This window comes from Delphinus delphis, chromosome 20 (assembly GCF_949987515.2).
Source record: "Delphinus delphis chromosome 20, mDelDel1.2, whole genome shotgun sequence".
NCBI classification, from domain to species: Eukaryota; Metazoa; Chordata; class Mammalia; order Artiodactyla; family Delphinidae; genus Delphinus; species Delphinus delphis.
Window position 1 is genome coordinate 8,138,803 of NC_082702.1, and position 26,444 is coordinate 8,165,246.

At 53.3% G+C, this 26,444-nt stretch overlaps 2 protein-coding genes across 7 annotated transcripts; one reads left to right on the forward strand and one right to left on the reverse strand.

The window, feature by feature from the left end:
- Nucleotides 1-704: 704 nt before the first annotated feature.
- SYNGR4 (synaptogyrin 4) lies at nt 705-10,742 on the reverse strand. Of its 3 annotated transcripts, none has more exons than XM_069540156.1 (5): nt 10,641-10,742; nt 8,517-8,717; nt 2,519-2,756; nt 1,203-1,342; nt 705-962 (listed from the first exon to the last, which is right to left on the reverse strand). In XM_069540156.1, exons 2-5 carry the CDS (start codon nt 8,607-8,609, stop codon nt 729-731), a joined length of 705 nt encoding a protein of 234 aa, XP_069396257.1. In that variant the 5' UTR covers nt 8,610-8,717; nt 10,641-10,742; the 3' UTR covers nt 705-728. The 3 variants fall into 3 exon arrangements, with proteins under 3 accessions (XP_069396257.1, XP_059855199.1, XP_059855200.1); XM_059999216.1 differs by having other exon boundaries at nt 1,170-1,342; XM_059999217.1 differs by having other exon boundaries at nt 1,170-1,342; nt 10,689-10,737.
- On the forward strand, nt 9,635-25,996 carry TMEM143 (transmembrane protein 143). 4 transcript variants are annotated; one of them, XM_059999211.1, is made up of 8 exons: nt 9,635-10,134; nt 10,502-10,742; nt 12,081-12,185; nt 17,818-18,012; nt 19,213-19,340; nt 20,614-20,893; nt 24,128-24,320; nt 24,938-25,996. In XM_059999211.1, the coding sequence occupies exons 1-8, from the start codon at nt 10,112-10,114 to the stop codon at nt 25,195-25,197; spliced, it is 1,425 nt and encodes a 474-aa protein (XP_059855194.1). In that variant the 5' UTR covers nt 9,635-10,111; the 3' UTR covers nt 25,198-25,996. The 4 variants fall into 4 exon arrangements, with proteins under 4 accessions (XP_059855194.1, XP_059855197.1, XP_059855198.1 ...); XM_059999214.1 differs by lacking the exon at nt 12,081-12,185; XM_059999215.1 differs by lacking the exon at nt 9,635-10,134 and having other exon boundaries at nt 10,364-10,742.
- Nucleotides 25,997-26,444: the final 448 nt, after the last annotated feature.

Here is a 26,444-nt window from a genome sequence, read left to right on the forward strand (position 1 = left end):
TGGTACTGAACGCTGGGTGCTGAGTGAAGGCTGCCCCTTCCCAGGCTCGGCCCCTGCCCCCCCACTTGCTTCATGGGTACTTCACCCACTGGAGTGACCTGCTGGGTCCCTGCAGGCAGGAGCGTTTTGTGGCCCAAGCACGAGTCTCCGATTAGTTTCGGGGCTCCCTAAGACAAGCTTTCAAATATTTGAAGACAAGGATCTCCCCTGACCTCAGTCATGGACTTGCCATCCCCTGTTCCTTTAACCACTCCTCCCACCGCATGGGTCTGAGTGGGTCCCTTGTCAGCTGGGGTGAGTTAAAGGATGTGGGCCCTGGAGACAGGGCCAGTCCCAGTGTTGGCCCTCGTTCTCCTTAGAGCCCTCTCCACGGGCGGAAGCATCTTGTCTCTGAACTTGAGCTTCCTCAGCTGTACAGTGGGGCACCTCGTGCCTCCCTCCCGTGGCCAGTGCAAGGAGTAAAGGGCTCGCTGTGTCACAGGCCTGAAAAAAGAGTTTCCCTCCCGTCGCCGCCCCTAGCTATCAAGGTGGCGCCCAGAGGGAGAGTCCAGGAGGTGGATTGGAAGTGGGACCCGCTACAGAAACCCCTGAGGAGACCCCATAGGATTTCCCCCCTCCCCATGGCACTCGAGGGACCGGAGAGAAACAGATATGAGAAGGACAGAGGGCAGTTTTCAGAAACCCTTCTGGAGGGAGGAGTCTCTCTTTACTGGTGTGGATGAGGCTGTCTAGGTGTCGGGCATCATAGTGAGGCGGGGGGCCTTCGGAGTGGTCAGATGGGGGGACAGGGCGGAGCTGGTGTAGCTCAGGCTGTGGGGACCGGTGGTGGGCGTGTTGACGGGGCTGGTGGCGGACAGCGGGGAGAGAGAGGTCACCACCACGCCGCCGTCGTCCAGGGAGCGCTTGTAGGGGACTGGAGCATCATTTCGGAGGTCCTGGAGGGCCAGGTAGGCCTGGAGTATCTGTGGGCAGAGGAGGGCGAGCTGGAGGCTGGCTTGGGTGGGGTCGGCCCAGGTGGGAGCTGTGCCACAGCTCACTGGATGATGCCCACACTGGGCTGAGTCTGCTGGGAGGAAGGGGCGCCTTCTTCCCTCTTTGCCCAAAGTCACAAAAGGGGCTTGCGGAGGTCCTGGGGAGCTGGGTGGAAGGTTCTAGCCCTCTTAACTCACACCACGCCGCCCTGCAGGGAGGAGGCTCCTCACCCAGACGAGGATGGAGAAGAAAGCGAAGGTGATGGCGGCCTTGACACTGCTGCTCCCCAGGAGGAACTGTCTGGGCGGCGAATGCTGCCACTGGTTGGCCAGGAAGCAGAATCCCACGAACCAAATGCCTGCCCAGAGGGCTGGGGGGTCGAGGGAGAGAAGAGGGGCGGGGTGGGGTGGGAGGGGCGTGAGTTGGGGAGAGAGCGCTCAGGAAGGGTGGCTGGGGCCTCGGGTCTTGCCGTGGCCTCCCCCTCCCAGCCGGCCGCAAAACAACCCCTGGAGTGGGGTGTGCCGTCCACTACGGGGCTCGCCAGCCACTTGCAGCTTTTTATGTTTCACTCGATCAAAAATTCCAATCGATTAAAATAGAATTTAAAAAAATTCTGCCCCTTGGTGGCACTGGCCACACTTCAAGTGCTCGGCGGCCACACGTGGCCCGTGGCTCCCGTGTTGGGGAGTCCAGGCACAGAACATTCCTGTCCTCACAGAACCTTCTCTTGGACAGCGCTGGACTCGGTGACCTTTAGGGGCCCTCCCAGCCCTAAGTTGCTGGAACTGGGCAGGTGCAGAAAAGGAGAGGAAGGAGCCTGGGGCCTGAGGAAAAGGAACGAGCATTTATTTGGCACTTACTGTGTGCCGGGCTCTATCTAGGGTGCTCGGCATTGGTGAGGAGGCCAGGCCTGGCTTGGAAGCCTGGGTCTGCCACTCGGCAGCCATTACACAACCTCCTCAAGCCTCAGTTTCCTCCTCTGTGAAATAGGAATCTGAACAGGACTTCCCTCCTTGGGTGGTTCTGAGGAAGAAATGAGAGAGCCACGGGGAGCTCTTGAAGCGGTGCCTGACACAGGGGATATGCCTGGTAAATATCAACATCACTGCAGGAGTCCTTTCTCGAGCTTCATCCTCAGAAAAACCCTGAAGGTGGGAGTTTTCATCCCAGCTTCTACAGAAGCTCAGAGAGGGGAGAAAACCCACACACTGAGGAGGCACCAGAGGTGAGATTTCAAACCTGGGTCTGTCTGACTCTGCGCTCTGCACCCAACCGCTGGCCACTGCCACTGGTGGCTTTTCAACAAAGGTTGTGAAGAAGGGAGGTGAATGCGAGGAAAAAGCTGGGCAGGAGAGAGGCTTCTAGAATTAGTCTGGGGGTCAGAAGAGATGACCCTTACCCTGAGTCTAAGGGATGGGCAATGATTCCCCGGGAGGAAACAGCGGGCGCAGAAGAGCTTTGAGAAGTGAGGGGCAAAGCTTTGGGTCACGTGTGGAGGACGGTCGGGGCCGGCTGGGTGGTCAAGGGCAGTGCCCGGGGGGCTCACCGGCCAGGATGAAGTCCAGGAGCTGGAAGGCCGTCTTGAAGCGGCTGGTGGTGGTGCGGCCCTCATGGGCGTCCAGGGCGAGGAAGGCCAGGCAGCTGAGGAAGGCCAGGAGGCCAGCTCCCACAGCGAAGCTGCAGCCCGCGTTGTTGCTGTTGAGGACGCAGCGGAGCTGCGAAGAGTTGGTCTTGTTCTGGTAGCCGTCAGTCAGCACGGAGGAGAAGACGATGAGGGAGAAGACCTGTGGGTGCGGGATGGGGGTCCCCAGGGGCCGGAGCAGAGCTCAGCGTCTCCCCAGACCGGCTCATCCTCCCGGGCGGGTCCCCATCACTGGGCGTGGGGGCCCTGCCGTGCACCCTCCCGGTGGTTCTGACCCCTCCCTCCCGGTCACATCCTCAGAGCTTCCCAGAGCCATCCTCCCGCTGCCCCTCGGCCCCTCTCCTCCATCCCAGCTCAGGCCTCATCCTCCCCACTGGGCCCTTGCCCCAGCCTCTTCCCCGGCCTCCCTGCCTCCAAGTCTCCCCACACGGCCCCACAGGGGCTCTTTCCACACCCTGCCCCTCCCAGCTCCCAGCCCCACACCCCCATGACTCCCCAGCACCCCCAGGACAGAGTCCCAGCCCCTCATCTCCCCCCCACTCACCCCTGCCTCGCTCACGCTCACCTTCTGCCCCCAAACCCAAGTACCAATATGAAATGCACCGTGCCCGGGATTCGGGAAGAGAGGGCAATAAGTATCTCTGCCTTCAAGTCTTTCCCTCTGGCAGCCACTTCTTCCTCCTCTCTCCCAGCTCCATTAATTCCTCTCCATTTTAAAAAAGGAATTTGTGAAATATTCCAAACGTACAGAGAGAAGTGTAATAAACACTCAGTACCTAATGAACATTCACCTTTTGCTTCAAGGCTTTTTTTTTTTTTTTTTAATATATTTTGTTTTGGCCACGCCACACAGCTTGTGGGATCTCAGTTCCCCAACCAGGGATCAAACCTGGGCCACGGCAGTGAAAGAGCTGAATTCTAACCACTAGGCCACCAGGGAACTCCCAAGGCTTTTTTTTTTTAAAGCAAATACAGCCTGGGACTTCCTTGGCAGTCCAGTGGTGACTCCGCACTTCCACTGCAGGGGGCACGGGTTTGATCCCTGGTTGGGGAACCAGGATCCCACATGCCACACGGCACAGCCCCCAAAAAAAAAAAAAAAAAAAAAAAGCAAATGCGGGGCTTCCCTGGTGGCACAGTGGTTAAGAATCCGCCTGCCAATGCAGGGGACACGGGTTCGAGCCCTGGTCCGGGAAGATCCCACATGCCGTGGAGTAACTAAGCCTGTGCGCCACAACTACTGAGCCCGTGTGCCACAACTACTGACTGAAGCCTGTGCGCCTAGAGCCCAGGCTCCGCAACAAGAGAAGATGTTGCAATGAGAAGCCTGCGACTGCAATGAAGAGTAGCCCCTGCTCTCCACAACTAGAGAAACTAGGTATTCGCACACAGCAACGAAGACCCAACACAGCCAAAAATAAATAAATAAAATTAAAAAAAAAAAAAGCAAATGCAGCCTCACCGATATGCTAGCCCTGTCACCTTTGTCTGTGCACACACTGCACATAGCACACGGGGGCACCACTGTCCACCTGACCCTGTTCATTTATGAAACCACCGATGTACTCCACAAGCACTAGCCCGTGTCATCCTTACAACCACCCTAGGATGTGGGCACTATTAACACCCTCGTTTTTTTAGATAATGGAGCTGAGGCACACAGAGGGTGAAGAGTGGCCCAAAGTCAGTCAGCTAGTGACAGGCAGTGCCTGGATTTGAACCCAGTTGTCTGGCTCCTGAGTCTGCTTTAACCCCTGCTGTATATGCTGCCACCGGCTGGACCAGAAGCCCCGAGGGCAGAGGTTCCCATCAATGAGATTCAGTGACGATCTGAAGCCCCAGCGATTTGTCCCAGATGGTCACAATGCAGCGTGGCAGGGGCCACACCAGATATGGAAGGAACTGGTGTGTATGTGATGGGGGTGGGAGCTGGTCCAGGAGGGCTTTCTGGATGCGGTGAGGTCTGTAAGGAATGCTGCAGGGTGAGAAAGGCTATGGAGTGGGATCTTGTCTGGGGGTCAGTAGGGAGCCATGGAATGGCTGAGAGCAGGGGAGGGGCAGGGTCAGCTCCGGGTGTATGAAGAGCCCTGTGGGGCCATGCAGAGGTGGACTGGAGTGAGTGAGACTGGAGGCTGGGAGTCTGGGGAGGAGGCTGGGGCCTACGCTCAGGGAGAGAGTCAAGGTTTGAGCAGGAACTGAAGTCAGGGGGCCGGATTTAGGAAGAAGTAAGGTGAGACCTGAACTGCACCTTAAAGAATGGGGAGTTTTGGGGAGTGATAAATTGGGAGTTTGGGATTGGCATATACACACTACTGTATATAAAATAGATAATAAGGACCTATTGTATAGCACAGGGAACTCTACTCAATAGACTGTAATGGCCTATATGGGAAAAGAATCTAAAAAAGAGTGGATATATGTACAGGTATAACTGATTCATTTTGCTGTACACCTGAAACTAAGACAACAGCAACTATAATCAATTATACTCCAATAAAACTTAAAAAAAAAAAAAGAATGAGGAGTTTCGCAGGCAGACAGGAGGAAGGGCATTCCAGGCAGGCGAAACCATGTGTGCGAATGCCAGATGCTGCAGAGGGAAGCTCCTGCAGGGGCTGGAGACAAATCTCATCTGAGGGGTCTGCTATGAGGTGAGGCTGGAAACACAGGGACCAGACCCTCTGAGGCCTTGAACACCACACCGAGGGGCCTGGACTTGGGAGCCCTGGCAAAAATTAATTTTCTAGCTTGGACTTAATTTTATGCATGGAAGGGCTCTGAGCAGAGGATGGCCAGCGTCAGACAGGGAGTTAGAGAAAATCTCCCTGGTCATGATGGATGGGAGGGCCCAGGCAGAAAGGGTGAGGCCAGGGCTCTGGGGAAGCCAGTGATATTTAGGACGCAACATTGGACTTGGTGATTGATTGGATGTGGTAGTGTTGGGGACAGGAGGGAGGGGAGGAGACAAGGGGAAGGTAATTCATTAGAATTTGAATTCCTCCTGGACAGGGTGCATGTGGGCCCCTTCTCTCTACAACCAGCACCCAGCACCAGACTGGACCTCTGCAAATGTGTTGAAAGAGTGAATGACTTTGGCCCATCTTTTTTGCTCCTGCGCTGCCCTTCAGAGTGGGGACGGGAGAGGCAGAGGATGCACCCCTAAACTCTACAGCCTCTGTCCATTCTCCTCTCTCCTTTGCCTTAATTGCCTTCTCTGAATAAAAAGAACAGATAATAATAATAATAATGACTAGTCCCTCTTTTTGTCCAGCACTTTAGCATTAAGGGAGGGTATTCACATCCGTTCCATTTCAGGGCTGCAGCACTGAGTCTGCAGAAGGGGAGCGTCTTGCCCTGCTGGTCCGAGGCAGAGCCAGGTCAAGGACGGGAAGGCCCATTGATCATTTTTGAGCCCGGATTCATTTTACCTGCGCCCCCTCCCTGCAGCCCCGGGGGCCCCGCGTGGTCGCGGTTACTAAGCCATCGCCTTTTCACAGGTGATAAATCGAAAGCCGTGACTGTGCAGTGGAAAGAGCCAGCCGCGTCTGACTCCGACAGCTGTGTGGCTGGCCTTGGGCAAATTGCTCACCTCTTGGAGCCTCAGTTTCCCAGTCTGTCTCTGTGCTGCAAAGACGCGGACGCCTGGCCCTGATGGCAGTTCTCATGACTGGCCAGAGAGGGGAAGCGTCCTTTCAAGGTTAGTCATGGGGGGAGGGGGTTGGAATCCAGCCCCCCTGACTTCCAGGCCCGCGGGCTGTCTGTCCACTGACCCAAAAAACCTTGGACAAGCAAGAAGGGGGCTTGGCTGGACCAGAGGGACCCTAAGCCTCTGAAGCCCGAGGCAGACCTCCTTCCACACCCCTCCTGGCCTGTCCCCAGGGAGGGAGCAAAGATTCATTAGTTATAGCACCAGCTGGCAGGCAGCCGTGAGAAGGACAAGGATGGGAGGACCAGCTGCCCGGAGACTCCCTGCCGAGGAACTGGGCCAGGGGGGAAGGAGGAGAGGGCGGGCGGGAGGGAGGAGGGAGGTGGCAGGCGAAGTCCGTGACTGAAACGTCTGGCACAGTCGGAGGCCCTTCCCCCCAGCCCTTCCCCACTCCCTTCTCCCTCGCCACCCGCCCCTCCTTCTGAAGCATCGGAAGCCAAGCCCGTGCATCCTTCTGACTCGCTCTCCAGCTGGGTGACGTCCTTGGGCAAGTCGCTCAACCTCTGTGAGCCTCAGTTTCCCCTTGGGTCCAACAGGTGTAATGATGCTCACGCCATAGGGTCGTGGTGAGGAGCTGAAGAGCGAGGCCAGCGAGGGACTTGGAACTGGGATGTGGAATGCGTTTTTCACCTCTTCCTTTGGGTGAGAACGACGATGGACACGAGTCCCCACCACCCTATGGCCCCCAAACCCATCCTTCTCTCCTCGATCACAAGTTGGTCCCAATAATAATCGCTATCGAAGGAAAGATGGCTACTTGCCAGGCGCACAGTAATCAGTTTAGGGGCCTTGATTTCATTTTCACACACAGTCTTTCCTGGTGAGCGGGAAGGACTATACATAGGAGGGTGTGGAGGTTCAGACAAATCAAGTCACTTGCTCAAGGTCACACAGACCTGGGGTCACCGGGGAAGTTATCAAATAAAACGGGGCACTTTTGAGAATCAAAGGAGGTGCTGCTGATAATTATGCCAGGACCAACCCAGGCAAGCAGGGCAGGATGTCGCTCTACATGGAGACCATGTGGTCGAACCAGGATTCTCGGTCAGGCCGGATCGATCCTTCTGGAATAGGACCCTGCATTCAATCCCGGGCATCCCACCTACTCTCCTGACCCCTGACCCTCTCCTGATCTCATCATCTCCCTGGGCCTCGGTTCCCAACTCTGTCAGAGGAGTGCCGTGGAGGCTGCACAGCGTAAAGCCCACAGTCACAGCTTTAACTCCTCAAGCACTGAGGTCCAGAGAGGAGCAGTGATCGGCTCAAGGTCACACAGCAAAGTCGGGGGCTGAATGAGGATCTGACCCCAGGTGTCTTGACTCTTCGCGAATGTGGTAATGATGAAACGAATGCAGGTAAATCCCTTGCTTGGCACTGTGCCTGGCCATAGTGACCACCTACCCTCTGGCATCTTAGGTCTACATTACATATTCTTATTCTCTTCCTACCTCTGTGCAGCTTTCCCCCCAGAGGCCCCAGCCCCTGCTCCTCTCCTGGTCCCTTGTCTGAGAGGTGGAAATGAATGGGCTCTGGCATCTCACAGACCCCAGTCTGATTCCCTGCCTCTTACTGTGTGACCTTAGCCAACGCTGTCCAATGGAACCTTCCACCATGATGGAAATGTTCTAGATCCTTACTGTCCAATATGAGAGCCGCCAGGCTGAAATGTGGCCACTGTGACTGAGGAATGATTTCTTTCTTTTTTTTTTTTTTTGGACGTACCATGCAGCTTGTGGGATCTTAGTTTCTCCACCAGGGATCGAACCTGGGCCGCCTGCAGTGGAAGTGCGGAATCCTAACCACTGGACTGCCAGGGAATTCCCTGAATATTTTATTTTATTTAGTTTAGATTAGAATAGCCACATGTGGCTTGTGGTTACCAAATCGGACAGCACAGCCTTAAAAAAATTATTTAACTTTCTCTGATCCTCAGTTTTCTTCTCTCAAAAATGGGGCTCCACAGCACCCCCTTTGCAGGGTTGTTTCTTCCCATGAGAGTTAATAAGTGCTCAGAATAGCGCAGGGCCTACAGTTAGATGCTCAGTAAAGGGTGACTTCCGTTATGAGCTCCCTTTGGCTTCATTTTCCCCATCTAACCCCTTCTTCCCCCCCCCCACTCTCTCTGCACTGGGTCTGGGAGGTGAGACACCTGCTTCCTGTCACCCACGGGGCAGCCAGGCTACAGGAGGGCCTCACCCCTGCCAAGCTCCGCGCGATCGTCTTTGGCCTCTTGAGAAACTGCACGGCTTCACTGTTGGCCAGGTCCTGGAGGCTTTCTGGGATGTGCATGCCTGCTGTTCTGCTGCCCAGGCCCTGGGAGGCCGGAGCAGTAATGCTGGGCGCTGCCTGCTGGGCACTACCGTTCAGAGGCTCTAGGCCCACCCCGGGGCTCAGCTGCTGCAAGACAAGAGGGATGGAGGGGGGATGGTTAGAGTCCAAGGTGCGGGGTAAAGGGGCTGCCAGGGGTCCCAGGAGTAGGGGGCAGGGGATGGGAGGGTCCTTGTAGTCCCAGGATGGGGTTATATAGGGTGAGGGTTCTTAGGAGTCGGTGCATGGGTGAAGGAGATGCTGGGGTAGGGGTCCTAGAGATCGGGGCGCAGGATGAGAGGGTCCCATGAATTGGGGTGCCGGGGGAGGGGGCTTCTGCGAATTCTAGAGGTAGGGGCACAGGGTGAGGGAGCTGCTGGGGTCCCAGGAGTCAGGAATGCAGGCTGAGGAGGGCCCCAGAGGTGGAGGTGCAGAGTGGGGAGATGCCTGCCAGGCTAGGGAGGAGAGGGGAGAAGGCAGGATACTGGGGTGATGCCCTGACACAGGAGCCAGAGGGCCCATTTTAAGGACTGTGTTAATGGGATTTTCAGGGGACTAGGGGTGCTGGAATGGCGAACAGAACCCCGGGGACGTCTGAAACAGGGGGATCCCTTTCAGGTTTTGGGGTGACAGCACCCGTAGTGTAGACCCCAAGCAGCTCAGGGTAGATTTTAGGCTGTCCTCGTGATTGCGGGTGATTGCCTTAGAATCAGGGCCTCCCCTTAGAGTTCAGGTCCATCTTCATAAAAGTGCATTTCCTCAAGTCGGGGGTCTGGACCTCAGATGTGTAGGGAACATGGGCTCGGAACTCAGCTGCCCCCTCAGAATGAGGAGGCCGTGCCCCCGGCACTAAGCTACCTTCAGAGAATCGGGGTCTTCCCTTTAAGGACGTGGAATGGGGGTGGTGACACTTGGGGGTGATGCTGCCTGACAAAGGGTCACCCCTACTCTGGAGGCCGGGTCAACGTCACCTGCAGGACCGCTCTTCCTTCCGCCCACCTTCCCCTCCTGGTCGTGGCACCACCTCAGCCTTCTCTTGGTTCCTCTTTTTCCCGCCTTTTCGCTCCTTCTCTGCTGGAGCTGATTGGCTGAGCCAAAGCCCCGCCCCCTCTCTTTCCCCGCCCACTCTGGAGCTGACAGGAGCAGGGGCGTGGCCTCAGCGGACGTTGGGCCGCCCGCCGTTGGCAGGCAGCTCGCGGAAGCCCTGCACGGTCCCGGAAGTCCCGGGAGTCTGGCGCCCGCCCCGCCCCTTTCCCTTTGAAGCTCTTGGACAAGGAGATACTTCTGCAGCGCATGCGCCGAGTCCAAGGAAAGCGAGTTGTGGAGCGAGGCAGGCAGATTGCGCGTGCGCAGTCGACACAGGGCGTTAGAAGAAGGAAATGGACCTCTCTCAATGACCTAGGCATTGCGCATGCGTCTTACTGCGGACTGAAGCCGAACCTCGAAGGCCCAGGACGCTTTTCTGCACATGCGCAGGAGGCTCAATGACAGTTGAACGTTGGCTAAGGTGAGGGAAAGGGTGAAGGATTGCCTAGCCGGGGATGGGCGGCCCTGCACCCCTAAGTAGCCTTCCGAGCATATCCTATGCGCTTAAGATCCACCTGCCGCCTAGACCCCGCAGAGACTAGTTGTGCCACCACAGGGCTTCTGGGACCGCAATACGCTCCAGGACTTGAAGACCTCTGACCCCTGCCTAGGACTCAGGCCAACTGAGCACTGTGGGAGGGGACGCACAGCAAGGGCCTACGAGGCGGGCGGATGGGCTCTGAGCCCTTACTGGGGTAGAAACGGCCCCTGGAAGTTGGGACACGGAGGTGGAGAGGGCGCCTTTACCCCCAGATGACCATTGACTTATGCCCATTTCCCTCGTTTAGGCTGCGGGGAAAGGGTCTGGCCATGCTGCATGTGACCCGAGGGTTCTGGGGATCCAGGGTCCGAGTATGGCCCCTGTTGCCCGCGCTCCTCGACCACCCCCGGGCCCTGTCATCGCTGGCGGCCAAGATGGGGGAGTACCGCAAGATGTGGAACCTCACGGAACCCCGCAACTGGTCCCAGCAGTACCGCGAGCGGTTCATCCCGTTCTCCAAAGAGCAGCTGCTCCGCCTCCTGATAAAGGTACAGCCCGCCCCGGGTCCAAGAGCCTTGGAACTACGAATCCCGGCAGGCCTCGCGGCGGTACAGCCCTTCATGCTATAGAGGGCTGCCTTGGAGCTCCCTGGGAGTTGTAGTTCCTATTCCCTTTATAGGCCCAGGTGGGCGTGGAGTGAGTTGGAATGCAAGGGACTGACCTTTGAGATGCAGATAGGTGCCGCAGCAGTTCCGGACTCCAGCTTGTTCTGGGGGCTGGAACAAGCACTCACTGGGGCATGGTTTTTCCCTCTACAAAATGGGTATAATAATCATCCTCATCATTACTATTACTACTGCCTAATAATAATTATTATACCCACGAAGCTATAATTATAATGATATCACACAGAGCTCTTATATGGCACTGTGCTAAACATTTCCCACATATTATTGAATTATTGAACAACCCAATAAGAGAGGTACCACCATCATTCTCATTTTACAAATGAGGTAACTGAATCAGGAAAAGGTCAGTGACTCACCCAAGGTCATGACTAGTGGCCCAGATCTGACTCCACAGCAGGGCGGGGACAAGGGAAGGCAAGTAGCACTTGCTGGACCCTAACAGCTTACCCCACTGTTGCCATCATACTTGTGATTATCCTGTATTATCATTCATTCATTTAATAATTATTGATTAAACACCTGTATGGACTAAGTCCTGTGCTGGGCTTTATCCATACACAAAAGTATATGTACACACACATAAACACACGTGTATATATACGGACACACATAATCACATCACATTCTCACCATTGCTTTTTTGAGAAAGAGGGTATGATCCTCTGTTGCTGATAAGGAAACAGGCTCAGAGAAGTGATGACATTCACCCCGGGCACCGAGATAGGAAGCATAAAGAAGTGGTTAAGTATGTGTGCTCTGGAGTCAGATAGGCCTGGATTGTAGTCTGAGCTTTTCTTTATACAGACAGTGTAGCCCTCAGCAAGTGACTTCTCTGAATCTAAGTGTCCCCTCTGAATAATGAGGGTTATAATTCCATCAACCTCCTTGCATCCTCTAGAGGATGATATCATGCCAGCAAACAGCGCCTGGCACACAAATAAGGAGTGACTCCTGGCCAGTAAGTGTCAAAGCGGGAACCTGAACATCTAGCTCTTCAAGTCATCTGTTTTTCACTCTCTGGAGCTACCTCAGTTACTTGGCCAGTGAAATTGATCAACCCTTGTCCCTTCTAAAACACGCCCAAATCTTAAAGAGCCCAGAGCTCTGATTTTCTGTCTGGGTTGCCCAGGAAAGAATTCCTCCCCATGAGGAAGTAGGGAGAGGCCTAAAGAGAAGTTTTGCTTCCCGAGGTAACAGGAGTTCCATTCCAGTCCTGCGGAGAAGGCGGCTTTGGAGGAGTTCGTGGCCCACGTGAACTTTTGCACCTTGTTCCACTACCATCACATCCTGGCCCAGCTGCAGGTGAGGACAGGGCCCCTCTGGCCCTGTCATCCTTGTTTGCTTATCCATTCATTAAGCAAAAATTCTCTGAGGGCTTACTTGGAGCCTGGCCCTGTTCTAAGCACTGGCAATGCAGCAGTAAGCAGAAGAGATGAAGCCATGCAGCAGTAAGCAGAAGAGATGAAGCCATGCCCTTGTGGAAGTGACATTCCAATTGGGGAGATGATAAATCAATAATTGTAAAATATGATACCCAGGAGTTGTAAGTGCTATTGAAGGTGGAATAGAAAGGGACGAGAAGGGCACCTGTTTTAGACAGGGTGGTCAAGGAAGCCTTCTCTGAGGAGGTGACAGGTGAGTTAAGACCTGAGGGAAGCGATGCAGCGAGCCTCGTGGGTGTCTGGGGAAGGACATTCCAGGCAGAGCGAAAAGCAAGTGCAAAGGCCCTGAGGTGAGAGAGGGCCTGGAGTGTTGGGGGAATGGCAATGGGACCACTGGCTGGAGGGAGAGAGGGCAAGAGGTGAGAGCAGAGAAGGAGTGGGGGAAAATTGTGCCTGGCCTTGTGGGCCATGCAGAGGACTTGGCTTTTATGCTAAGTGAGCTGGGAGCCGCCGCAGGTGGGCTCTGAGCAGAGGAGGGTCATGAGCTGATTTGGGTGTCAATAGGATCCTTCTGGCTGCCATGTAGGGAAAAGACGGTCAGAGGCAGGGAGATCTATTAAAGAGTCTATTATGTTGTCCAAGTGAGAGATAATGGCAGCTCCCACAAGGGTAATAGCAGTGGAAGTGGTGAAAAGTGGTCAGACGTTGCTAATGGTCCGAAGGCATCAGCATTCAGCTGTGTGGGTGGGGCCTTGAGAGAGAGAGGAGTCAAGGGGGCCTCCAGCGGTTCAGGTCTGCTCCTCCCGAAGGATGCAGCTGCCACTTACTGAGACGTGGAAGACAGAGTCGGGGGCAGGAGACAGGTCTGTGGGGAAGATTGAGAGCTCAGTTTTGGACTCAGAAATTTGAGCTGCCTATTGGACAGCCCGGTAGAGAGAGGGACTTGAATGCCCACAGGCTGGAGGTCAAGGGAAGGGGCTGGGCTAAGAAATAACCCTGGAAGTATCTAGATGGTACTGCATGCAACCACCACAGGGATTAGTCCTGAGGAGTGAGTGCCAGTCCGGAGGTCGGGAAGGGGAACTGGAAGCAGTGAGGGGGCTGGACAAGGAGAAGTCAGAGAGAAGCCGAACTCCAGGAAACGGTGGAAGCCAAATTCTCAGCATCCTTCTCCTGCTCTCGGATCTTGTGTTGGGCATCTCCAGGACCACCCTCAGATTCACTGATTTTCACGAGGGGCTCACAGAGCTCAGTAAAGCTGTTATGCTCCCAGTACTAGTTTATTACAGCAAAAGGAGAACAGACAAAATCACAAAGGAAAAAGGCAAGGAGACGGGGTCCGGGAGAGACCAGGTGAGAGCTTCCAGTTGTCCTCTCCCAGCAGAGTCAGAGGAACAGTGCTTCGTTCTCTCATCAGTGGTGCATGACAACACGCAGGGTATCACCCACCAGGGAAGCTCACCTGAGCCTTGGTGTCCAGGGTTTTTATTGGTGGTTGGTCAGGCAGGCGTGGCTGACTGCCTACGTGGCTGATCTTAGTTACTTAGTCTCCGGCCCCTCCAGAGGTCACACTGCTACTTCATGACCCCACCATGAATCACATTGTTAGCACAGACTATCAGGTGTGGCCCAAGCCCCTGGTAAACCAAGATACTCCCATCAGGCAGGACAGTCCAAGGGCTTAGAGGTTCCCTCCCAGGAGCCCACCAGTTCTTTGGAATGTGCAGGGTTTGGACAACCCAGGCCTGCCGAGTTAACCCTTTACCACTCCTGCCCCCCTATAGCTCTCCTCTTTGCTTCGATGAGGGGCAACATCGGCCTCTCTGTGTCAGGCTCGTCAACTCCTTCCTGCAGAACCGAGGAGCAGCTGCCATCAGCCCCATTTGCAGAAGCAGAAACTGAAGCTCCAAGAGGGCCCAGATGTGCCCAAGATCATACAGGTCCCAAGCGGCAGAGCTCGGATTTGCACCCCTGTCTCCTGGCCTCCAAGCTCTTCTTCGGGGCACTTTTTAAAAAAGTTATTTAAAAATATATTATTATATAAACATTTAAATATATTGAAACAGAAAGAATATACAGTGAAGACAGACATTCTCACTGAGGCAGCAGATTTTAAATGGAGACACTGAGAGGGTTGGGTAGAAGCACCAAAGGTGAGTGAGACACACCGGGTGACCATTTGCTGGTGACCTAAGTCCGTTGAGGAACCAGGCAAAGAACAAGAAGAGCCCAGTTCAGGCGCCAGCTTTGTCGTTCACTAGGCGTGCGGGTGACCTTGGTAGGTGACCTCTCTCTGCTCCTCCTTTCTCCTACGCATTTATTCATTGAATTCACTCACTAGATATTTACTGAGCACCTACTGTGTCCCCCGAATGGTTCCAGCCCCCAGGACACAGCGGTGAGCCTGAGATGTGTGTATCTGCCTCATGGCGTCATGTTCTAGTGAGGGAGACAGACCCTTGACAAGGTAAAGAAGTAAAATATGTTAAGAGGTGCTAAGTACCATGGATAGGGGTGCCAGATAAAGTACAGAACACCCAGTTTACTCATTTCCTACTGCTGCCATAGCAAATTACCATCAACTGGGTGGCGTAAAACAAGAGATTTATTCTCTCAGAGCTCAGGAGGCTGGAAGTCCAAAATCACGTTGTTGGCAGGGTTGGTTTCTTCTGGAGGCTCGGAGGAAGGGAACCATCCTATGCTTCTCTCCCAGCTTCTGGTGGGTGCCGGCAATCCTTGGCTTGTGGACACATCACTCCAATCTCTGTCTCCATCTTCACATTGCCTTCTTCTCTGTGTGTCCTTTTCTGTCTCTTATAAGGACACTCTCATTGGATTTAGGGCCCACCCTAATCCAGTATGATCTCACTTTGATCCTTACCTTAATTATACCTGCAAAGACCCTATTTCCAAATGAGGTCGCATTCTTTTTTTTTTTTAATTTATTTTATTTTTATTATTTTTGGCTGCATTTGGTCTTTGTTGCCGCACGCGGGCTATCTCTAGCTGTGGCGAGCAGGGGCTACTCTTCATTGCGGTGCGTGGGCTTCTCATTGCTGTGGCTTCTCTTGTTACGGAGCACGGGCTCTAGGCATGTGGGCTTCAGTAGTTGTGGCATGCGGGCTCAGTAGTTGTGACACACGGGATTAGTTGCTCCACAGCATGTGGGATCTTCCCAGGCCAGGGCTCAAACCCGTGTCCCCTGCACTGGCAGGCAGATTCTCAAGCACTGTGCCACCAGGGAAGCCCGAGGTCATATTCTGAGGTTCCAAGGGGACATGAATATTTAGGGGACACTATTCAACCTTCTATACCCAGTTAAATTTGAATTTCAGATAAGCTATGAATAGTTTTTTTTTAAGTATAATTATGTCCATGTAATATAATCCTTATATATTGCATAGGACATACTTAAACTAAAAAATTATTTGTTGTTGATCTGAAAATCCAATTTAACTTGATGTCCTGCATTTTATTTCTTTTTGGCTAAATCTGGTAACCCTAATTAAGAAGAAAAAGAAATCAGAGGTATTTTTGCAATTTTAGGTAGGGTAGTCAGGGAAGGCCTCAGTGAGGGGGTGACATTTGAGCAGAGACCTAAAGGAGGCCAGAGTGAGCCATATGGAGATCTGTGGGAATAGTAAGTGCAAAGGCCCTGTGGCAGGGGTGTGCATGGTGTGTAAGGAGGAACAGCAAGGTGGCTGGTGGGGCTAGAGCTGAGTGCCCAAGGGGGACAGGGCTGAAGATGAAGTCAAAGAGGGGACCCGGGGCCAGATCCTGCAGGGCCTTGTGGGACACAGTGAGGACTTTGCTTTGACTCTAGGTGAGGTGGAAGCCAGGGGAGGGCTCTGTGCAGAAAATAGGCGTGAGCCGATTTAGATGACGACACGCGCCCTCTGGTGGCCGTACCGGGAACAGACGGGGGTGAGGATGGGAGATGGGAGCTGGGAGCTGGGAGTCCTGCACTGAGGCCACCACAGCAGTCCAGGGGGTGAGAAGTGCTCAGATTCTGGATCTATCAATATTCTGAGTGTGGTGCCATCGGGATTTGCTGATGGGCTGGAGAAAGAGAGGAGTCCAGGGTGACCCAAGGCTTTGGGCCTGAGCACCTGGAAGGATGGGCTTGGCCTCTTCTGAGATGGAGAAGATGGGGGGCACCGTGGGGTGGAGTGGGGGAGGGGATTGGGGAGGAGTTTCAGGACCCCAGTGTGGGACATAGAGGGCCTGAGAGCGGGGTGGTGGGGACGGTCATGAGTCAGACACTCTCCCCCCCTGTGCAGGGATGAATTCAGGCTGTGAAGGCGAGGGTCTGTGTGAGTGGATGTCCACACTGACCTTGATGTCTGTACCAGGGTCTATGTGCAAATTAGAAGAAAGCACCCCTTACCCTAGCCTGGGGCTGTCTAATATGATAGTCACTATCTACACGTGGCTGTGTAAATTTGAAATAATTGAAATTAAATAACAATTTAAAATCCCATTCCTCAATTACATCCATCACGTTTCAAGTGCCCAGTGGCCATCTGTGGCCAGCTGCAACCTATTGGATAGTGCACATGGAGATGTTTCCATCATTGCAGGAAGTTCTATTGGATGGTGCTGTTCTATACCCTTTATTTCCTTATGAAAAGATGATAAATGTCTAGGTCTGCAGCATCTACAATGGTACAATTTAGGTCTGGTACCTTTGGGAGGGGACACCTCGAATTGTTATTTTGTTGGAAGATAGGGATTAGAGGATGTTATTTTGTGGGCTTGATGTTGGATTTGAGGCAACTGTGACATCCCTAAAGAAATGTCAAGTGGAGAGTTTGTATTAGTTCCTATAAAGGCTTAGCTGCTATAACAAGCAGACCCCATAAGGCAATAGTTTAAAGGAGGTGGAGGATTCTTTCTCTCCCACTTAACAGCCTTGTGGTAAGTGGGCCAAGGTGGATAGGCAGCTCTGTTCCACATGAGATGATGCCGGGATCCAAGTTCCTTCCATCTTGTTGTTCTGCCATCCCCTTAGGGCACAGTCTTCATCTCTGTGGGCTCAGAACTGGGTTGTAGGCAGAAGAGCATTCTAAGCTGGTAGAACAAGGAAAGAGTGTAAAGTGCAGGGGGGGCAAGAAGTGAGGGAGAAGGTGTACCTGTCACTTCTGCTCACATTCTATTGATGAATTCTCCTAGCCACACCTAGCCTCTCAGAGGAAGATGGGAAATGTAGTCTATCTGGGCAGCCCCGTGGCCACCTTCACCTCTATTACTGTGGCAGAAGGGGAGGACAGAGCTCATGCACTGGAAATGGGTATTAGGTCTGGAACTTGGAGGAGAGGTCCGAAATGGAGATGTGGGTTAGGTAGTTATCTGCGCAGAGGTGGTGTTTAAGGGCAAGGGGATGGCGAGGCGACTTAGAGTGAGCTTGAGGGAAGAGAAGGGAAGAGGGCCTAGAATCAAGCCATGGGGTACCCCATCATTTAAAGGATGGGGCCAGGAACATCCTTATGTGTACCCACAATCCCTCATGCAGTGACCTAGCTCATTTTTCTTCTCTCTGACTCTCTCCTCAGGCCTTGTATGACCCCATCAACCCTGACAGGGAGACCCTTGAGCAGCCTTCACTTACAGACCCCCAGCGTCTGTCCAATGAACAGGAGGTTCTTCGTGCTCTGGAGCCCCTGCTGGCCCAGGCCAACTTCTCCCCGCTCTCAGAGGACACCCTGGCCTATGCTCTGGTGGTCCATCACCCTCAGGATGTGGTCCAGGTGCTTGTCTTCCAGAGGAGAACCAAAACTCCCAGGATGCCTTGGGGTAGGGGTGGAGTCTTTGGGAAGCAGAGCCTGCTGGGAGTTGTAGTCCTGAACACAGGGCACCAGCACTTGTGGCACCTTTGGTGAATTAGAAAAAGGTGCCTCTTTCTCAGGTCACTTCACTGCCATCTGTTGGAAAAGTATCATAAGATACAGGTCTTCTTAGGACTAGAGACTTTATCACCATTTGCCAGAAAACCAATACAGCTGTCCTTTGGTATGGGGGGGATTGGTTCCAGGACCCCTGTAGATATAAAAATCCCCGGATGCTCAAGTCTCTTATGTGAAATGGCATAGTATTTGCCTATATATATGCACATCCTCCTGCATACTTTGTCATCTCTGATTACTTATAATACCTAATACAGTGTAAATGCTATGTAAAGTAGTTGGTGGTACACAGAAAATTCCAGTTTTGCTTTCTGGAACTTTCTGGAATTAAAAAATTTTTTTCTCCATGCCGTAGTTGGTTGAATCAATGATGTGAAACTCACGGATATGGAGGGCTGACTATAATAAATAATATCAGTACAAAATACCATTAAAGTCAACAAAATTAGGGAATTCCCTGGCAGTCCAGTGGTTAGGAGTCAGCGGTTTCACTGCTGGGGTGCAGGTTCCACCCCTGGTCAGGAAACTAAGAAGATGCCATAAGCCATGGGGTGCGGCCAAAAGAAAAAAGAAAGTCAACAAAATTATAATAAAAATACTAAAATCTTCCAGATTTCCACATTTTAGTGATTTTTAAGATGTGCTTTTTTTCTGAAGTCATACTTTACTGTCTCTGAAATTGGGATGTGACTTACAAGGGGGGGGGTAGTGTGAAATAGTTTAATTGGCAATATATTTTCCCTTTTAGTTGCTTCATAAAATAATAAATTATAGAGTATCTTAAAATCAGTGGCATCTTAGATTCTAGGAAATACGGTAATAAAGATGACTGTGATGTGAATGGCACCATCTTGGGTGGTGTGCCCTTGTGCAGTATACAACATGAACAACCATACATGGCTGTTCTGCCTACACACTGGGTGATGATAAGCCTGGGAAGTGGGGCAGGGGATCATCGGGGGCAGGGGCATCTAATTCGAGTATTCCACACTCGCACCCTAGCTTATGCTCAGCTGCCCCTGTTTCCTTCTTCCCCCTTGGCAGGTGACGATAAATTTGGACCAGTATATCTACATGCAGTTCTGGGCCCTGGGCCAGCGAGTCGGGCAGATGCCCCGTAAGTCCAGCGTGGGCTTCAAGCATGGCTTCTTCAAGTCGCCCCCTGCAGAGAGGTGAGGCGGCCTTTGGTTCCCCAGCTACAGCGAGAGGGAGCAAGGTTAGAGTCGAGAGGGGACTGACAGGTCAGTGTCTGGATTTGGGTGTCTGGGACCCGGGTGGGAAGCCAAGAAAGGGGGAGAGGTGAATCAAATACTGCCTTTTCTTTCTAAGGAGAAGTAAGAACTACAATTCCCAGGGGAAGAGAAAGGGTAAGGACATTTTTCTCCATTTTCCAAATGAGGAAAACTGAGGCTCAGAGAGGGAAGACCAAATTCTGAAAAAGTGGTACCGCCAGGATTCTGATGAACATTATGTTTTTAATAGATATTCAAATACAGAGTAGGGTCAGGAGAGCCAGACCTTCTCACAGTCAGCCAATGGACCTGTCAGTCACCCAATCCTTCTGGAAATCAGTGTATCAAATACAGTTACGAATCCAAAAACAAAACACAACAAAAACCAAAGACAAGGGCTTCCCTGATGGCGCAGTGGTTGAGAGTCCGCCTGCCGATGCAGGGGACACGGGTTCGTGCCCCGGTCCGGGAAGATCCCACATGCTGCGGAGCGGCTGGGCCCGTGAGCCATGGCCGCTGAGCCTGCGCTTCCGGAGCCTGTGCTCCGCAATGGGAGAGGCCGCAACAGTGAGAGGCCTGCGTACTGCAAAAAAACAAAAAAAAACAAAAAAAAAACAAAGACAAAAAGTCTCTTATATCCCTTAAACCAGTAGTTCCACTTCCAGGAATCTATTCCAAGGACATACTTATACGCGCAGACTCTGTGTTTAATTATCTGTCTCTCATGCTGGACCATAAGCTCAACAAAGGCAGCTCCACAAATTCAGTGTTGTCTCTCCAGAGCTAAATAGCACTCCCTGGCACCTAGCAGATACTCTGAAATATGTACAGAATTTGAATTTGAAAATTAACTAAAGTAATAAACTCCCTGTGCAACTAAATCACTTCGCTGTACACAGGAAACTAACACAATATTGTAAATCAACTATACTTCAATTAACAAATAATAAAAAAGATAATTAACTAAAGAATCTTAGCTCTCATTTTTCAAGTTCTTAAAATCAGAAGCAACCTATGTGTCCAATAATAAGGGATTGTATCATGTCACTGACCCCTTATTGTTGGACACTTAGGTCTGACTTTCCTCCCACCATTGTTAATTAGCTTTTAAAATGATGATGTGACTACAGAGCCAGAGAGAGTGTCCTAGGGTTGGAGTGGGGCGCCCTGGGGTGGTCCTGACCATCGTTGCCCCTCCATCTCTGGCCATCAGGAGATACTTTAAGCGGGTGGTGCTAGCAGCCCGAGCGAAGCGGGGGCACTTGGTGCTGAAGAGCTTCAAGGACATACCGTTGGAGGGCCTGGAGCAGCTGCTGCCCGAGCTGAAGGTGCGCACGCCCACCCTACAGCGGGCCCTGCTCAATTTCACGTTGGTCGTCTCGGGTGTGGTGTTCTTCGTCAATGTGGGCATGGTGGTGCTCTCCGACCTCAAGATGGCCACCTCCCTGCTGCTGCTGCTCTTCACTGCCTTCATGGGCCTGCGGGCCTCCAAGGTAAGCGGCCCACCCCACCAAGCCTGCTCCTTGGTGTTCAGCCAGGTCAGGCCACCCTATCGTTTTATTTCTCTTTTTGTGGATTATTCCTGCTTCGTGCTGTGCTTCCTTTCCTTTCCTTATTTACTCAACACAACCTTGGGCAGGTTTCTTGATCTCTCTGTGCCTCGATTTCCTCATCTGGAAAATGGGTATAATAGCAAGACCTGCCTGGTAGGGCTGTTGTGAGGAGGAAATGAGTGAATCTGTGAGGAACACTGGATACAGGGCTGGCATGTGGCTAGTGGGATACAAGTGTTCACGGCCACTCACTGCATGCTTAGTGACGTGGGAAGGGTGTGTGTTTTAGAACCAGACTGCCTGGGTTTGAATCTAGTTCTACCGTGTTCTAGCTGTGTGACCTTTTTTTTTTAGCTTTTTTTTTTTTTTTTTTGGTGGCCACACCGCATGGCATGTGGGATCTTAGTTCCCCGACCAGATATCGAACCCATTCCCCTGTAGTGGAAGCGTGGAGTCCTAACCACTGAACCTCCAGGGAAGTCCCTAGCTGTGTGACCTTGAACAAGCTGCTTAACCTCTCTGTGCCTCTTTAAAGTGGAGATGACAGTGGGGGTTGTTGTGAGGAGTAAATGAATTGATGCGCATACTACAGTGCGGAAAACAGAGCCTGGCACATAGTACAGAAGGCATTATATGAGAGTTCGCCATTACCATTATTACTGTTATTACTGACTGTGCTCTTGTCTCCTGAGTCTGGGCTTCCCCATCCTGGCCAGGTGTCACTATCACCAGGGGAGCTATTTTATAAATGCAGCCTCCTGTGTTCTAGCCCATATGGACTGAATTGGAAACTCTGGGAACAGGGCCTGTATTATTAACAAGCTCCCTTCCTGATTCCGCTACATGTGAGCGCAGGGCCGCCTCATCCAGTTGTGCAGGTTGTTCACCATCCAAGGATACGTGGCCGAAGGGACAGCTGGGGGTTGGAATCCAGCTTGTGCTTTGCTTGCTGAGCCGCGAGCTCTGTCTCGAGGCTGAGGTGGCCTCAAGGGGCTGCCTTTTACTGATTCTCCCCAGGGGTGGCATTGGCCCCAGGAACGTGGACTGGCATGAAGTTGCTGTTGTGCCCGATCACTTACTTGCTGGCTCCTTGGTTTTCAGGCTGTTTTCAGCCATCCCAATGGGCTCGTAGGAAGCCTGGTTCGTTAATAAATCCCACAGATAATAACCAGCCTGCACTGGCTGAGAGGGTTGCAGGGGTGGGGGGAGCACTTCCTACCTAGAACCAAGGGTCCAGTGGGATTGGAGGGAAGCTCTGAAAGGCGGGGATTGAGCCTTTCAGGGGGCTGGGTGAGCACAGCTTGGGGGGATCTCACAGTGATGGAGTCTGGGGTGCAGCGTGGTGAAGCGAGGCCGCAGAGGGAGTGGCGAGGGCCTTGAATGCCAAGGCAGTGGCCCTGGACTTCATCCTCAGGGCAGGGGGCTATGGAAGGGCTGTAAGCATAGAGGGTGTGTGGCAACCACGGACAACAGAGGGGAGGGTGCCGAGCTGCTCTGGGGAGGACATACACAGTTCTAGCCCAGGGAGGACCACCCGTGTTACCTCTCAGTGGCCCGTGGGGATGGAGGGTCCTGAGCCTCTTGGGCTCTGAAGCACCCGGTTTTAAACCCAGTTCACTAGTTAATTTACTGCATCCCTTAGACAGTTTCCCATGCCCCAGGCTGAGCCCCCATGCCTTAACTTTATCATTTATTTATTTATTAATTTGGCTTGTGGGATCTCAGTTCCTCAACCAGGGATTCAGCCTGGGCCATGGCGCCGAAAGCACTGAATCCCAGCCACTAGCCCACCAGGGAACTCCCTCCATGCCTTAAATGTGGGTCTCCCTGGCCTCTGTCCAGCTGCCCGCACAGCATCCATCTTCCCCTAAACCCCCTTGTCCTCCCGAGTTCCCCGTCTTGGGACAGATGCTCAGATCAAACACCTGGGAGGCTGATTTTGCCGCAGGGTACACGTCCCTCTTTCTCCTTCCACCCCTCCACCCACGAGAGATCTCGTCCACTTCCGTGGTTTCCACAAGCAGCTCCCCATCATCTCCTAGATCGGGGTGCTCTGTGCTCAGCCTGAAGCAGCCAAGCTGGCCAGGTGGAGGGCAGCACCTCTCCCACACCTGCTCTTCCTCCTGGTTCTCCATCTGTGGTTGACCCCGTTGTCTCCCAGTCACTGGTTAGACCCCTGGAAGTCGCCCTGGCCCTGCCCCCCAACCCGTCAGTCCTCAGCCCATCCTTCCTGCCCCCCCTCTCCAAGTCTCTGTGCCCATCTCCTTTCCTCTATCCTGGCTCCAGCTCAGACCCTCTTCCTAGCCCCCCCGTTGGTCCCCTCCGGCCCATCCCCATTGGCCCCGGGGCTGGCCCTGCTTCTCCCTTGCTCACAACTTGGCATCGGAGACCTTGCTTCCCCAGCCTCATCTGACACAATTCTAAGCTTCAGCTCTACCAAAATATACTTGTAGCTCCTCCCTCCCCGCTTCTCTTTTCTTCTCTCCCTTTGCATGTGCTGTTCCTGGTGGGGAAGGGGGGCAGCCAATAGACAGCTGGGCCCCAGACCTGGCGCTCCCTCCCTTCTTCTCTGAAAACGGCTCATCAAGTATTTGTTGTCTGTTAACACTTCTCTTTGACAATTTAACATTTAAAACCTTTTTTTTTTAATTATGGAAAAGTGCAAACAGATGCAGAAATAGAATAGTATAATAAGCTTCCTTGTAGCCAGCACCAGCGTCAACAGGTAGCAACGGTCAATCAGGTTTCACCTAAAGACCGCCTCCCCGACCATTGGATTATTTTGAAGCAGATCCTGCACGCGTCATCTGGGAACACTTCAGTAGGTGTCTAGACGATAAGGATTAAAAAAAAAAAAATCATTGTAACAAAAAGTGCCGACACTAAAACTCCTGTGGTCCGGAAATCCTCGAACACGTTCATTAATACGTGGCTCAAATGAGCAAACCAGGGGCGAGAGCATGTGGGTTAAACATCCAAATACCCAGGCCCCAGTCCTGGGGACCTGAACCGAAGACGTCTGGGGAGGTCCCTGGAGCCCTCGGGAAGGACTGTACCAGCGTAAGTGACCCAGGGGTGTGTATATGGGTGAGGGTGCGTGCTGGGTGGGTTGGGGAGTGTGTGTGTGGAGCCCCAGCACGGCCCTGACCCTCCCGGATCTCGTCTGGCCTGCAGATGTTCGGACAGCGGCGCAACGTGCAGGCGCTGGAGCTGGCGCACATGCTCTACTACCGCAGCACGTCCAACAACTCGGAGCTGCTCAGCGCCCTGGCCCTGCGCGCGCAGGACGAGCACACCAAGGAGGTGATGCTGGCGCATAGCTTCCTGGCCCGGCGGCCCCGGGGGACGCAGGGCCAGCCGGAAGAAGGTAGGACTGCGAGTGCCAGGTGGCCCCACACTGCCCCGCCCCTTTTCAGCCCCGCCCCCGCGAGGCCCCGCCCCATCCCAATGCTGCCCGGCTCAGACGTGGCCCCACCTGGAGCAAACTCCACCCTGCCCCTACCGGGTTGAGACTACCGTTAGTCCCAAGTGGCCCTGCCCCAGTGAGACACCATCCCCACGATGCCCACCTCCCAGTCCCGGCTCGCACTGGTGAACCCGATTCAGCACTCGGGACCCCTGACCCAGCTTCTGCTCTTCCCTGGGGTGACTTCCCTCTCCTAACCTCAACCTCGATAGGAGTCTTGGATCAGGCTCCTGTTGTGGCATGCTCCCCACTCCCCGTCCGCTTCTTCCTATACGTGAACCCAAACACTTCCTACAAGACACCCTTATCCGTTACCTGTGTAAGTGCCCTGAGCAAGAGTCCCTGGCTTGTCCCCAGATGAGAGCCCCAAAGCTGAGCCTCCTAGGCTTTGTCCCACTCCCCTAGGCTTCTCCCAAACCCAGACCCCTCTTATTCGTTGTGCTGCGCCCTCCCTGCTGCCCCCTCTCAGTCCTTCCAGGTCTGTCTGACCTCCTCACAACACCTGCCTCCCTCTGCAGAGACCTCCCAGTGGCTCCAGTCGGAGGTGGAGAACTGGCTTCTAGCCCAGTCAGGCTGTGACGTGGCCTTCAACGGAACTCGGGCCCTGGCCCACCTGCAAGCCCTGACCCCCAGCATCGGGATGTACCCGCCCCCGGGTTTTCCCAAACTAGACCCGTTGGCTACTATCACTTCCCCCAAGGCCGCACCACCCAGCACTGATGACCCCTTAACGAAACCTCTCTGTCCCGCCCCGCCCAGCCAGCTGGTTGGGAACTAAGCTCCGCCTCCTCGACAAGCCGTCAATCATGGCTACGATGCTTCACCACTCCACAACTTCCAGTTACTCATTACTACTTAACGTTACTCTGTTTTCTTAAACAAAGTCGCCCATCAAAGCAGCCTGCTGTTGCTAGGCCCCCCTCTTCGGATGAACAGCCAATCAAAGCTTTTAGGCCCTGCTTCTGTTCCATCTTGGTCCCCCGCCCCACAAACATTTAAACGTGGTGCCAGCCAATCACAGCTGTGCAACGCTACAAACCACCAGGCACAGCTGTTAAACTGTGCCCTCCCGAGGCTATATATCACTGTCTTCTTAGCCTGTACCGGGCAGACTGCCCATCGTGTTTACCGAGGCGGAGCTCCAGCCCACGTCCAATGAGAGCCTTTTAGCCCGGTTCTCTGGCAAACCGCCAATGACAGCTGTTGGGCACAACCAACCTAGGGCAGCCAGTTGTCCCTGCATGGAAGAAACCAATCAGAATTTTTAGAGGAGACCTGATCTTTCTATCAATTGCAGCTACTTATAAGGCAGGCCATTTGGTCAACTGTCGATCAGCTTGTCCAGGCTGAAGGGGTTGGGAGCCTTGTGCCAGGCAGAAAGCTGGGCCAGGAGGAACCAGAAACTATCCTCACCCCAAGGCTCACGTCCACTCAGGCCCAACAACAAAACTCAGGCGCCTTCCCTGCCCAGGTCCCTCAGCCTTTCTACAGAAACTACCTCAGCCTGGATCTTGCCTCCACCAGTGGCCTGTGCAATATTTATTGGTCTATCAATTTCTCCCCTGTCCCCTCTCGCAAAGGAATAAATCATGTTTCATAAATCTGGATGAGTGGGGTAGCCGCAGCGGTTGGAGGGAAGGAAGGCATTGGAATCCTGGAAAGAAGAGACTCTGGGTCTTGGGGGAATGCATTTTGGGTGGGTCCCGGGCAAAGGAAGCTGTAGTCCTAGAGAGAGTCTGGGCTTGGAGTTGGTGAAATAGACTGGCTGTGGGTCACAGAAGAGGATCTTAGGGAGGACCTGACCCCTGAGCAGAGCCCTGGTTCCCCAAAAGACTGAGTCTTCTGAACACAGAAGATAGGACAGATTGTTCACTGCACAAAGACACACAGCCAGGAGATGGGTTGGTGTAAAAGCCAGCCTCTCCCCGTCCCACGTGTGTCTTGATGTGGGGTTGAGTAAGCCTGGAGAAGGGGGGGTGTCATCTAATTTTTACTAAGGTGTCATATGGATTAGAGGCGGCATTT

Bases quoted from the DNA above. Each gene is read 5' to 3' on its own strand.
- TMEM143 (XM_059999215.1), top strand. From the start codon at position 10,467: ATGACCATTGACTTATGCCCATTTCCCTCGTTTAGGCTGCGGGGAAAG. The intron at 10,743-12,080 runs GTACAGCCCGCC...CCGAGGTAACAG, and splicing joins TGCTCCGCCTCCTGATAAAG to GAGTTCCATTCCAGTCCTGC. The intron at 19,341-20,613 runs GTGAGGCGGCCT...TCTGGCCATCAG, and splicing joins AAGTCGCCCCCTGCAGAGAG to GAGATACTTTAAGCGGGTGG.
- SYNGR4 (XM_059999216.1), bottom strand. From the start codon at position 8,609: ATGCACATCCCAGAAAGCCTCCAGGACCTGGCCAACAGTGAAGCCGTG. The intron at 2,757-8,516 runs GTGAGGCCCTCC...CCGCACCCACAG, and splicing joins TCGCGCGGAGCTTGGCAGGG to GTCTTCTCCCTCATCGTCTT. The intron at 963-1,169 runs GTGAGTTAAGAG...CTCTGCCCACAG, and splicing joins TCCCTGCAGGGCGGCGTGGT to ATACTCCAGGCCTACCTGGC.